Here is a 14,444-nt window from a genome sequence, read left to right as displayed (position 1 = left end):
TCCGGAATTTTTTGAACAGACCTCGTAAATCATATTTGCAGTGAGACAGGTGCGGGGACACCACTATGAGTAGGCAAGAGATCCACTGATGCAATTTTTGGATTTACAGGAAGTATATGACACTGCATTCAGAAGTAAAGTTTGAGAGGCCCGAAGAAGGAAATGGGCACAGAAGCAGAGTTGTACCAGGGAGGTGTAAATTTTATGACTGTGGGAATATAGAGAGAAGTATTCTGACACAGAGAAATGGGTGGAAACAAGAAAGTGAACCATCTCCATTGATTTTCGTAATGGTGATGTATCGTACAATGACACAAGTGGCAAGACATATAGGATATAGATGACAGCAATTTTGGTTTCTCTTGAGTTGATGGTGTAGGCGAACAAAGAGGAGGAAGTACAGAAGCAGTTATATATTTAGGAAGAGGTTGTGCCTACAGTTTAATGAAAAGAATCATGAGCTGGTTTAGGTTAGGACAAATGTGTACGACAAAATCCTTTTCCTTTCTCAAAATTTCTTACATTTTCAGTTGGCTTGAATTTCTATTGACTGTTTTGTTGTTTGATGATACAAGGAAACATTTGCTAGTGCACTTTGTGATAGAAGTAGGAGTCCAAACAACAAGTAATAAAATTATGTCTGACACCTAAAAAAGACAACTAGGGAAGTCATCAAAATATTGGGTAAAGAAAGGATAACTTGAGTGCAAACCTAAAAACTTGTAAACCACAAATTTTGTCAATAATGCCCGAAGATCAGGGAGATAATTTTGTGTGATATATGATTACATAGGACGAAAATCGGACTGTGATTTGTCTGGCATCATCTCACATCATGAACATCCATTTGTTCACTTACAGTATCCTTGAGGAGACCTGTATCTTCAGCAAGTCAGTGCACCATCACATCACTATTTAACTGTGTCCAAATGGTTTGAGGTACATTCCTGGAACTTGAAGGCAATACTGTTGTCTTGTTGGTTCACCTGACCTGGATGGTTTTGAGTACATAAGCAGCATCATCAGGAAAGATGTACTTTCTTTGGACCCAGCTCTGGTCAGTCTCTCAGTCTCTTATGTCCAGTGTCTGAATGAACAGAGATCACAATATCTCCCCAATGTTTTAGGTGTTTCCTGGAATCCATGCCATGACAAGTTGTTGCCACCATTAGAGCAAAAGGAATGTTACACATTATTTGGTCAATGCCTCTTAATTCAACTGCTCATCAATGATAAATATAAAACCCATTTCCTTCTCTTTTGCAGTAATCTTTTATACAATTCTGTTCTACTAGAATGATCCTGCAGTTAATGAGGTCCCAAATGTTTCATTGTATCCTCAATTGACTGCTCTCTTTCTTGATTTTAGTTTCAGTATTACATTCCCCCCCCCCCCCCCCCCCCCACCCCCCACCCCACCCACCTCTCATCCCTCACTCGATCATTTTCTTGTTTTCCTGTTTGTGTTTCACATTTATCTGGGAGAAGAATTTCATGCAGGTTCATTTTAATATATGTCTGAGACTAGAAAAAATCTCTGGAACAATACAGTCTCATTTCATTTTAATTTGTCTGTGCTGACCACTTCTGCTTTGCAGTCAATATTAGATGCGAAACTGGTGACAGAAGACATGCAGAAAATGTAAGTCTATATGTCTGTCAGTTTAAATATTTTACAATAAAATATGAGCCTAAAGTATGCTTTGTGAGAAGAAGCTATCAGAAACATAATAGTATGTAAAATAACCGCCTCTATGTTGTTTATATGAAATCAAATAACAACACCAAAACATTTGATGATGAGCACTGTAAACAGAAATTGTAAATGGAAACCACTGAAATTGTAAGGTACCAAAAATGTTGTCTTACACTTGGGACTAAGAGAACTATGTCTACTCTAAGTGACGTTAAAAGGGCAACATCAGAGCCCTTGACCATTTGGTACCTCAAAGATTTCCAGTTCTTTGCCCACATCCTCCGCCAACTGAGAACATAAAGGGTGGATTTCACTTCATGGTCTTCTTTCCTGCACTTAGCTTCCAAACATCAACTCTCACATATAATTTAAAATCAACAGTACAGGATGTCAACAGCATAGAAACAAAACCAAATACACACAATAATGTTGTTTTCAGACTTAGGCCTGTAACTTCAATATTATGTTTTCTTAGTTTTTTGTTCTTTTCGAGAGTTTTGAATGGATTTAAAAACACTAGAGACACACAATTCTATGGCTTTAGCAAACTCAAGTGGTCCACTTGTAACTAAATTTGAGTTTCCTTTTACAGTGAATAAGATGCTGCACCTTGTTCCCAATTTATTTCTTGGGTTGGTAATAAAATATTTAACCAATGGTGGTCCAAAATTTCTATACGGTTATTTTCTGGTTTCTGTTTTTAGGACTTTTTCCAATTTAGGAACAGAATAAGGATCTGTTGTACCACATGCTGAAAACTATAAATTTCTACATCAATTCTTTAAGTCTGAAGACAACATAACCATACCATTAAACACAGACTCACATTACACAGGACTGAAAGAATATGCATATAAAAACACACGTCACTAAAAACAAAAACAAAATTATATTTATACACAGGTACTACTCAGGACAGTAAAATGTTATCATAAATGAATCAACCCAAAAGAAGACATCAGGGGTAACATGAGAAACTTAAAAAGGTTTTCAGCTAGTGAAGGATGCAAGTTGAAAGTATATTTTACAACAACAAACATTTTTGGTTACATTCAAAACACTTGTGGTACATTCAGAAGATAAATATTGAAGTTAATTGTTTATCTCACCATTTTTTCAAGTTGCTTGAAAATTGCAGAAAAGTAGAGAACACCATTTGTGCTGCAACAAAGAGCAGAACAGCATTAGATGATATATAAAATAATCCATTCACTGTTCAATAAAACATATTAGATATTTATGGAAATTGAGTTTAAATTCACACCAACCACAAAAGCAAATCAGAGTAGTTAGAAACAGGATAAGTTTAAGGAAGAAAAGTTGAAGTACAGGATGGAGGTAAGGAAACCCATTTCTCAATAGTGAATAACTTGCACAGTTTTATTTACAGACAAATGTTTCAAATTAAATTAGGATATGTGTGTGTGTGTGTGTGCGAGTGTATACCTGTCCTTTTTTCCCCCTAAGGTAAGTCTTTCCGCTCCCGGGATTGGAATGACTCCTTACCCTCTCCCTTAAAACCCACATCCTTTCGTCTTTCCCTCTCCTTCCCTCTTTCCTGATGAGGCAACAGTTTGTTGTGAAAGCTTGAATTTCGTGTGTATGTTTGTGTTTGTTTGTGTGTCTATCGACCTGCCAGCACTTTCGTTCGGTAAGTCACAACATCTGTGTTTTTAGATATAAATTAAATAGTAATATGTTTATTACATTGTTGACATCTACGTAAATTAATTTGGTTTGGAAAGTAACATCGTTAAGCTGACATCCTTCTTTTCAAATGCAAATTTGGAGCTTCCCCTCAAAGGTCTACACAGCTTTCTCCAACATTTCATTTGACACAACTTCAATGTTTTGATGAAGGGAAAATTTCAGGTTATCAAATCTGTAGCACTCATTCATGTTCACTCTTGATTCCAGATTGCTCCACAAAAAGAAGTCACAAACTGATAGATTGGGAGAGCATGTAGTCCAAGAGACATTGCTGAATCATGAAATGATATGCAGCAATTGTTGCATCACTTCCACAGATGCTCTTTCCATGTGAGCTGAGGCACCATCCTGCTGGAACCACATTTCTCACAAGTTCACCTGATGCCTTTCCAGTTCTGGAAGCAGGAAGCTGTTTAAAATTTTGAGGTAGCATGCTGAAAGACATTTATCAAATTCGATTCCATATGGAGTGGGTGCACTCAGCGACTACGTTTATTTAATATTGAGAAAACATATGTACATATGTATGTATGGCAATCAGTCAGTAATAATCTGTTTACTGCATATCTAGATTCCAACCACTGTGTGACTACCACCAATGTGGTAAGATGTACATCAAATCATCATTATCACTTGTCTACACAAATAGCCCCTACTAGACTACCCACATCACTATTTCAGTTCATGCTTGTTGTGAACACTGAGTTCTCACAGTACTGTTGATAGCCACATAGCGATTAAAATCTTGATGTGCAATAAACAGGTTATTAGCAAATGACTGCTGTTCATTTTCTCAACTTTATCATTAAGACATCTACATCTTCCCTAAGAATAATATCCATTATGTCACAAAAATTTTTGTGTTGCACAAAATCCCTTTCATTTAGCTACTGGATAATCATTATTTTATATGAGTGAAATTTTAGATTATAATATAAAATGCAATGAGGCTAATGACAAGACATATCCAGTGCTACTTCCTGTCACCTAGTGGATAACTACCCCCCCCCCCCCTCCAACTCCCCACCCCACACCCATAGAGCCAGTACTCCTTTACACGTCAACCCACCACAGCAAGGTGTTTCAATATGGGACTGCACTTTGGCATTCAGTATCATAACTCTGAAGGAAAAGATATTGAACCATGTTCACTGAATCACTGTTCCTAAAAACCTGCTTGACTGCAAACACTCTATGTTCTACATTCCATCACTGCAGCGACTGAAACTGCATTGTCTGAAACATATGTCGAGGTTGTCCAAGGTCAATAACCTCACTCCCCACTGAGCACTAGCAGTTTAAAAAACACATGTTTCCTCTGCTGCACTCTTTAGAATTCCTCTGCTACACTCTTTAGAAGACTAAGAAAGCATATCAAACTGCAATGTTTTTGAGGTGTCATTAAAGTCGCTCAGGGCATCAGTGAGTAAGCATGTGAGTCTACGTGTGAAATCTATATGCATTTCGTATGGCACTATGGCTGTTAACTATGTTGATAATTAAAGTATTCCCTTAAGTCTTTACCACATAGAGTATGATGTATCTTTGCTTACATTGCTTCTTACAAATGGTTGTTGATCTAAACTCCTGTGAAACAAATAATGAGTATACAAATTGAAGTAGTCACCACACAAGTTAAATATGTTTTAGATGTCACTCATGACTTTGTTCACACAGAGGGTTCTTGATCAAATAGCCCTTGCGTTACTTTAAATAAATTCATCAGTGTAACAGTCAAATCTGGTATGATAAATGTGGTATAACTAGCAGGTTTCTTTCCAGAAATTTCAATATAAAGTCTCATCCTTGGATACTTTTTACTTCCTCATGCCTAATCATTGTCTAGTGCGTGTGATGCTATATCATTATACAATTTCATACACATGGATTTGAATCTAGTGCTATGAGTAGATGTAGTCAGTGAGGATATTTAGTGCCTGACCTTTATTTTGTTTTATTTTTATTTATTTTTTAATAAAATAAAATGTATCCTACCATAATGCCACAATAACATCACCTACATGGACATAGACTTAGATATTGAAAGCAAATATAAGTATCTGAAGATTAAGGGTTACACCTTACAATGTATCATATTAATACACTTATTTGTGATTGACACAGATTTCAGTTTGCTTTTATATTATTGTTTAATTTAGTTACACAATAGGTCTAGCCTCAAAGTGTCTGCTTTCAGTCACATCATACTGTATGTATTCTATCTGTACAGTTCAATGCATGAGGTTGGCTAAAATGTGGTGATGATCTCTCCTTCCCAAGAGTCACATAATGTGCTACATGTTCCATACCACACAGCACTTGTTTTATCCTGTTACTTGTAACTTATAGTTCATAATATGATACTGGAATTATCATGTTTCATCAATTGAGTAAACTGTAAAGATGACACGAAAGGATGAATATAGTTAATGCAATTCTATTTCATCCCACACAAACAGTTAAAAACAGAAAACACACAGAAGAAATGGCAAATTCCTAACAGTAATGTCTTCAAAGAACTCAAATAATAGAATACTGAGACATAAAAGGAAAAAAAACGAGATGGTTAAACTGTAGAGGGGTGGTACAGTTTGTGACACAACATAGCTATAGAAATCACTTCAACTAGTCTGAGTTCTCTACATACTGAGATTGTTATGGTTCTAGTGAACGTATGTCAACCCATTTGTAAGAGTTAGAGATCGCTATGGATTTATGGAATATAACTGGATTTACTAATGGGTCTTGTTTCCCTTTTGTTTCATTGTTCCTTTGCAAAACAAGGCAGTCAAAAATTTTCTGTTTCTTTGCTAATATTCTGACAGCCACATTGTTCTTTTACACACCACATGTAATGGCAGATTTCATACTTATATACATATAACTGACATTTGTAAGACTTTATGAAGCATTATAACCTCATTACTTAGTTCTACGTTTTCCAGGTGATTTCATTCAAACATTGGTATGACAAATTAATATAATTTGAAAGTATGGTATCTCACCTTTCAAATAAACTGTTGTAGAAATCTAACCCTTTTTGAAGATCAACAATTAACAATGTAATGAGATGGATCAAACTGTGTATAACAACATCTTGATTCCTTGAACTTGGTTTATGGTATGTATGAATTTCTTCATACCTGTAAAATGTTTAAGATAAGACACTTGTCAAGAAAAAGCAATATATTTAAAATGTTTTTATTCTGATACTTTGCTAAATACTATACTATGTTGTTAAGTAAAATATCAAATAGAGAATATAATTACTTAAAATATATACTAGGGCTTGTCATAAATTAAAGCAGGTACACATTCTTGCAAAAACTCCTAGGTTACTATATTTTTGTTCTTCAAAATGATATCACTATTGTTTGTAACTGAAAATTGCTGGGAACAGGCATCAGTATGGAGCATTTCATGTATTGTGGAGCAAGATGGGTTGGAGTGGGGGGAACAGACATGTGTGTGTATCTGGTCTTTTTTTGTGTGCCACAGTGCAACTAATTCATATGTTACAAAATCTTGTGAGTGACTGTATCTCAAGATGACATTCTTTCCAGAATGGCTACTATTTGAATTTTAGTAGAAACTGGGGAAACTATAATACAAACAACAACTGAGTAGACTGAGAGAAAGAGCATTGGCATTTTCTTAAAGTAGGTGTGTTTATACTCATACACATCAAATCCTGATTTATAATAAATTAAAAATGGAAACAAATTATAGCTCAAATAAAATTACTTTGGAGTTGCATTGGCAAGGAAAATATGTATCAAAGAGCAGCCAGCCATGTTTCACAAGGCTCTGCATGTACCTACAAACCAACAACACAGCAAGCACATGATTCTGAAGAAAGAGCTGTAGTTGGCTGGCAGCTGGACCTTACCACTCAAATGTCAATCACAAAGTTACTTTAAACAAATTATAAACTGATTGTAATTGGTTGTTTGTACACTTGACAGAAGTAGCATACAATAGCAACTTCTTTCTGTTAAAGTATAACTGGACTTATTCCACATCCCTGAAAGTGGGATTTACAGAACAAAATGAGTGAATCAATAAATGAACAGAATGAAAAAATGCATTTCTTATGATCACCATGGAGAAAATTAGGAAGATGGGTACCTAATTGTGTGTATTCTCACTCTTTGTTTGTACTGTGAACCAAGATAGATGTGGTGAGGTGGGGGAGGGAGGGGGGGGGGGGGAGCGAGCAAGCACACACATGCATATGCATTGCATGTACATGCATTAAAGCTGAAAGGAAGCTAGTGAGGGCATTTCAGGAGGAATACATGCTGGGATATGATCAGATTAGGAAGGAAAAATGGCCATCATTTTTGAAGGAACCATCATGGCAATTGTTTTAATCACTTTATTCAGTTTGATAAATGTACAGAAAATCTAAATCTGGGTGGTGACTTGGTACATCTGTAAGTTTGACAGCTACAGATGAGCATGTGATCTTTCTGTGTGCCAAGGTGCAACTAATTCGAATATTACATCAGGTTAGTGATAAACTGTCTTCTTTGTCAATAAATAGTTTCAGTGTATGAAACTCGATTACTGTTGCATTCTAACTTTAAAACAATAAGTCAGTGGTCAACAGTTCATGAAGCTGAATCATTCAAAAACTTCAGAAAGCCCAGGTTAAAATAAATACAGTTAAGCTGTAAGGACATTTTATTCATCACACACTGAGAATATTGTTTTTAGTAAAATGTTTTACTCTCATTTCTGTAACATTATTTTAACTGTTAACAATTTGGTACCAATTCACTGACCCCCTGCATATTTGTCTACCACAATCACAGATATGCATTGCAGGCCAGGCGTGGACCCTGCCTTACCTTGGAAGGTTCTCTGCCACCTGAAGAGTCACTGAGCTGTTGGCTGCCACGCCTCATAAAACTGACACAGCATCTGTGGGCACAACCTGTGCCAATATGTGGTTCACAAATCACAGCAAACAGCAATGCAGATGCATGCACCAACTTGCGTCCACGAGTTCACATGTCCATGTGATACTGCTCCTGCATTCCTCCGCTTACTAGTACTTACATCACTGCTCAGCCCCTTGAGCAGTTCAGCTGTGGGCTCCCGACTAACCACCAGCTGCCCTCGAGACTACAATCCCTGCCACAGCTGCTACCCATCCAACAGTGCCTCCACTGTCAGTGTCACTGAATGCCTGTGAGCTGCTCTGGAAGGCTCCACTTCACTGGACCTCTTCCTCATCTGTCCATGAGCTCACTGCATCATGGGACCATGTTTGTATGCCTCCTCGGCACCTCCCTGCTCATCGCCACTACCAATGATTGTGGACTTTGTCATAGTGGGCACTTGCTATGTAGAGGGTCATTTCAGTTGTACTAATGTGTGAACCTTCATCCTTTAAAGCAGTACTGAGTTATATTATGGTTGATAAACAAACAGTTGTTATCCTAAAGTGTGCGTATTAATCAATACCTTAGTACACCATTCTACCATGGATATTTGAACTGGTGACTAGGATAATGGTTGCATGTTACAGTGTTCTTTCATTGCCCATATTAACATCTTCTGGTGATGAGTATAATGATATTGTGATACATGTGACACTCATAATTAGTGTGGATTCTAAGTGTAGTCCCTGCTCAAGATTCATCCACTCCAGCTAATGCTCTTGGTTTGCTGGCTGTAGCACCAGATCCTGATCTCGTCTGTCACCTGGCTATGTTCCCTCTGCCATGCCAAGCACAATGCTGCCATGCCATGTCACATTCCAATCTGACTATGCAGCCATAGCTGGCTTCTTCGCCATAGCTGGTGACATCATGGCACAACAAGGATGACAAAGCCACTTCATCTACACAAAAAAACTGACCCCAACAAAAGAAGCACACTGTTTCCAAGCAGGGTAATGACAACTGGCCACCTTGGGCAGTGACAGTGAAGGCTTGTACAGAGGCAGGGCTTGCAGCAAAGAGTCTGAGAAGGTGCAACCCAGGCCTGGAAGAACACGCAATAAGACTGGCATTGCCAGCAGGGGTGGCTGGTTAGCTACAGGGACGGCCACATAGGAGGCGGTGGTGGTGTTGCTGACTTCTGGGAACAGCTTTGAGAGGGGCTGGGCATGACTGGGCACACATGTGGCAACAGTGACAGTGCTGATAATGGCTGGGGATGGCGTTGTGAGGGCCAGCTGTGATAGGGCTGGCGATGACTGTAAGGTTGAGCATGACGTGGCCAAAGAGAGAGAGAGAGGGAGAGAGACAGACAGGACGGGCCATCAAAGACTGGACTGATGATGAAAGGGCCAACAGCGAATATGTTGGAGTTTGATGTTGTCATGTACAAGGGCTGCATCAGTACCAGATGGATATTTGGTGTAGAATTCTGTGAACAAGAATGGAGTGCTACACAGCATGAGAATATAGTAAACAAGTGTGACAGCAGGAGGCCCAGCTTGCTACACGCAAAACTCCTGGATGCTCTGTCTGAACGCTGTGGGAAAAAAAACTGGAGAACCTGAGTGAATGATGCTCTGCAGCAGGTCCTAAGTTGCCCAACCCCTGAATGGAAGGTCTGGAGGCAATGATGAACTGTCAAATCCCCAAGTGGGTAAGCTGGAGGCAACAATAGCTCCAGTGATTGAGAATGCACTGCAAGGGAACTAGGACCCAAGCGAACACAAAAACTTGAGGAATTCACAGACCAATGACAGCAAGTAAGAGAATGTACATTGGAAAACCACATGAAAAGACTGACCAGACTACACAGAAGAGAGAACATTGTCAAGAACTTGCATCTGCTGAGAAATTTGTACACAGATTCCAAAGGAACACCTATCAGAATCGAAACAGCCAAACAGCTGAACACAGGTATTGAATCCAAGAATTGAACAGTCCATGTCTGGTACACAGTTGGACATACTTGCATTTTCAGAGGATTCAAATACAGAGTGGCACAATACAATAACATGACTACACTGATGAATGAACACATAAGCAAACTCAAGCAATTGAAGAATCCTGCTACAATAAAAATTATTGAAGACACACCAAGAAACAATGAAACACAGGGAAACAGAAGGATAGAGAAACAATTAAAATCGCTCAAAAGAGGAAATGCCGCTGGACCTGATGGGATACCAGTTCAATGTTACACAGAGTATGTGAAGGAACTTGCCCCCCTTCTTGCAGCGGTGTACCGTAGGTCTCTAGAGGAGCGTAGCGTTCCAAAGGATTGGAAAAGGGCACAGGTCATCCCCGTTTTCAAGAAGGGACGTCAAATAGATGTGCAGAACTGTAGACCTATATCTCTAACGTCGATCAGTTGTAGAATTTTGGAACACGTATTATGTTCAAGTATAATGACTTTTCTGGAGACTAGAAATCTACTCTGTAGGAATCAGCTTGGGTTTCGAAAAAGACGGTCGTGTGAAATCCAGCTCGCACTATTTGTCCACGAGACTCAGAGGGCCATAGACACGGGTTCACAGGTAAATGACGTGTTTCTTGACTTCCGCAAGGCATTTGATACAGTTCCCCACAGTCTTTTAATGAACAAAGTAAGAGCATATGGACTATCAGACCAATTGTGTGATAGGATTGAAGAGTTCCTAGATAACAGAACGCAGCATGTCATTCTCAATGGAGAGAAGTCTTCCGAAGTAAGAGTGATTTCAGGAGTGCCACAGGGGAGTGTCATAGGACCGTTGCTATTCACAATATACATAAATGACCTTGTGGATGACATCGAAAGTTCACTGAGGCTTTTTGCAGATGATGCTGTGGTGTATCGAGAGGTTCTAACAATGGAAAATTGTACTGAAATGCAGGAGGATCTGCAGCGAATTGACGAAGGGTGCAGGGAATGGCAATTGAATCTCAATGTAGACAAGTGTAATGTGCTGCGAATACATAGAAAGATAGATCCCTTATCATTTAGCTACAAAATAGCAGGTCAGCAACCAGAAGCAGTTAATTCCATAAATTATCTGGGAGTACGCATTAGGAGTGATTAAAAATGGAATGATCGTATAAAGTTGATCGTCAGTAAAGCAGATGCCAGACTGAGATTCATTGGGAGAATCCTAAGGAAATGCAATCCAAAAACCAAGGAAGTAGGTTACAGTATGCTTGTTCGCCCACTGCTTGAATGCTGCTCAGCAGTATGGGATCTGTACCAGATAGGGTTGATAGAAGAGATAGAGAAGATCCAACAGAGAGCAGCACGCTTCGTTACAGGATCGTTTAGTAATTGCGAAAGCGTTACGGAGATGATAGATAAACTCCAGTGGAAGACTCTGCAGGAGAGACGCTTAGTAGCTCGGTACGGGCTTTTGTTAAAGTTTTGAGAACATACCTTCACCGAAGAGTCAAGCAGTATATTGCTCCCTCCTATGTATATCTCGCAAAGAGACCATGAGGATAAAATCAGAGAGATTAGAGCCCACACAGAAGCATACTGACAATCCTTCTTTCCACGAACAATACGAGACTGGAATAGAAGGGAGAACTGATAGAGGTACTCAAGGTACCCTCCGCCACACACCGTCAGGTGTCTTGCGGAGTATTCTATTGTCTTGTTCCAATCTGTTCTGGTGGTTGCGCGGTGCCTCCTCCACTGAGTGCTGTGCGCCTTGAGATGGTTGCACTATCTCCCTTAAGGGGGGGGGAGGAGTGTAGTGTATTGCAGGGCTGGGCCCCTGCATATTTGTCCACCCTACTCGCAGATATGCTTTGCAGGACAGACATGGCCCAGCATTACCTTGGGAGGTTGTTTGTCAACAGAAGAGTTACCGAGCTGTTGACTGACAAGCCTCCTGCAGCTGTCACAGTGCCTGGCGGTGCAAACCGTGCTGATACGTTGTGCGCAAGCCATGGCAAACAGTGCTGTAGCCACAGGCAGCTCCTTACATCTGCACGGTCACACGTCCTTGTGACACCATGCTTTTATTCCTCTGCTGACAGCTAGTTAGGTCGCCACTCAGAACTCAATGGCCAATTCAGCTCTGGACTTTAAACCGACTGCCAGATGCCCTCGAGCCTATGCTTTGAATCAAAATGCCTGTTGCTTCTGCTACCCATCCCACAGTGCTGTCTCATGTCTTTGGCAGGATTACAGCCACTGTAAGCCTGTCAGCTGTTTCAGAAGACCCCACTTTGCCTTCAGCTGGATCACAGCCACTGTATGCCCATCATTTGCTATGACAGGTACTGCTTCGCCATTCCCTGGATCATAGCCGCTGAACTCCTGTGAGCCACTCCACTTCACTGGACCTACTCCTCGACAGCCCAGGAGCTCATGGCCTTATGGGAGCATGTTGCTCTGCCTCCATGGCACCTCCCTGCTCATCACTACCACTGATGATGGTGGACACCGCCATAGTGGGCACTCACTATATATCATCACAGAATGACATCTCAGTTGTACTCATGTGTGAATCTTGATCCTCTAAAGCTATACCGTACTGAGTTAGCTCATGGTTAATAAACAATAAGTTGTTACTCTAACCCATGTATGTCAACCATTACCTTTGTACTCACTTGGTCAAGGATACTTCATAGGAGGAAGACTACATACATATATGGAAATCTTTGTGTAGGTACAATGTATTTTTTAAAAATAATTATTCATTTTTTGCCTTCTAAACTGCTATGAAAAAGAATGTCACATACACTAACAAAGTAATGAATGAATTAAAATCTTACCATTCAAGTGTTCCTTTCTTAAGAGCTGTTATAATCTCGCCTCTAATTTCTTTGTTGAAGGGGCAACATTTCCAGAATGCTTTCATATTTGCCAAAAGACCAAGACACCTGTTCAAAAGAAATAATATATTATGTTTATGTAGAAGGTCATTAACATCTTTGCCTTGTCATCATGTTTATCTATGTATTATCATCTTTGTGAATCAGCAATGTACTTGAAAATGGGCTTACAACCTGAAACCTAGGTTGTGCAATAACATTAATAATAAATTGTGAAACAAGGCTAAAACAGTGTTTGTTTGGTTAATTTACAGTGTTTCACCAAGAAACCACAGTTGATTCAATTAAAATGCAAGGTAAAATTACAAAAGTGTCATGAAATTAGAGGGTGTGCCCTGTGTTTACTGTATGTGTGTAATAGTGGCAATCAATACATCAGCTAAATCCAGTGTTGTACCCCACGCAGAATTATGTAGAGTTGCAGTGATGGACACAAACCTGCAGCAGCAGAAGACAAACTCAACAAAAGACAGATTTAAACTTTGAACAAACAAAGATGTTATGTCATTTTATTGGATTTTAGAACTCTAGAATTAGTGAAAATATGGATAAATTGTAAACTAGTCAACCGAGAGAGTATTTTCCATGTAATCTCTACATGGGATGCTGCGTTATCAGAAATTCCCTAAGACACACGTACAGCAAATGTTATGAATTGGGAATTCCGGACAAAACATCTTGTCCCCTATCAATGCCTCCCTCACCAGTGGCCAGGACTTTCATGTAAAATGCATGTGGTGCTCTCTCAGGAGAGCACATGCACACTACGAAAGATTAATTTATGCAGACTTCTAGATCTTAAGTGTTAAACTTATTGAAAAACTAGCCAATCTGGCAATGCTTCAAATTGCTAAATAGGTGTGTGAACTGGGTATATGCCCCAATCAGGTCTCCTTGGGAAATGTGTGAGGATGGAAATTTTGTCTCCTCATTGCAATTTTGCCTGGTTTGAAGATATGGAACTTGGAAGTATAGAATATGAATGAAAAAAAAAATCTGCTTTGTTTATGTTTTTCAATCTTTCTAAATTTTTTAATGTTTTGCACACAATACAATTACAAAATTTAAGAGTATACATTTCCATTTTTGGGATACTGTTGGTAAGAGTTTGAACTGCCTTTTTGAACTACCAGTTCATGAAAGGGCATGGCCATGTGAAAAATTTGTCTACGAAGGAAACGAAACAGCATCTTTTCACAGCACATATATAATATTACATATATACTGCTGTGCACATATATAATATTACGTAAAACATAGTTCATTTTTAATATACT

The 14,444-nt window shown here is 39.1% G+C and overlaps 1 protein-coding gene across 1 annotated transcript in view; it reads right to left on the bottom strand.

Moving 5' to 3' along the window:
- LOC126252422 (BAI1-associated protein 3) overlaps window positions 1-14,444 on the bottom strand; it is a 503,482-nt gene that overhangs the window by 220,076 nt on the left and 268,962 nt on the right. The window contains exons 10-13 of the mRNA XM_049953312.1: window positions 13,108-13,215; window positions 6,412-6,549; window positions 2,806-2,857; window positions 1,946-1,984 (exon numbers count right to left, since the gene is read on the bottom strand). Of these exons, the coding sequence (XP_049809269.1) occupies window positions 1,946-1,984; window positions 2,806-2,857; window positions 6,412-6,549; window positions 13,108-13,215 (337 nt within the window). The remainder of the gene's footprint in view (window positions 1-1,945; window positions 1,985-2,805; window positions 2,858-6,411; window positions 6,550-13,107; window positions 13,216-14,444) is intronic.

Source organism: Schistocerca nitens, chromosome 4 (genome assembly GCF_023898315.1).
Source record: "Schistocerca nitens isolate TAMUIC-IGC-003100 chromosome 4, iqSchNite1.1, whole genome shotgun sequence".
NCBI lineage: Eukaryota > Metazoa > Arthropoda > Insecta > Orthoptera > Acrididae > Schistocerca > Schistocerca nitens.
Note: the sequence above shows the minus strand (reverse complement) of the source record. Positions and strands in the feature narration are given on the sequence as shown.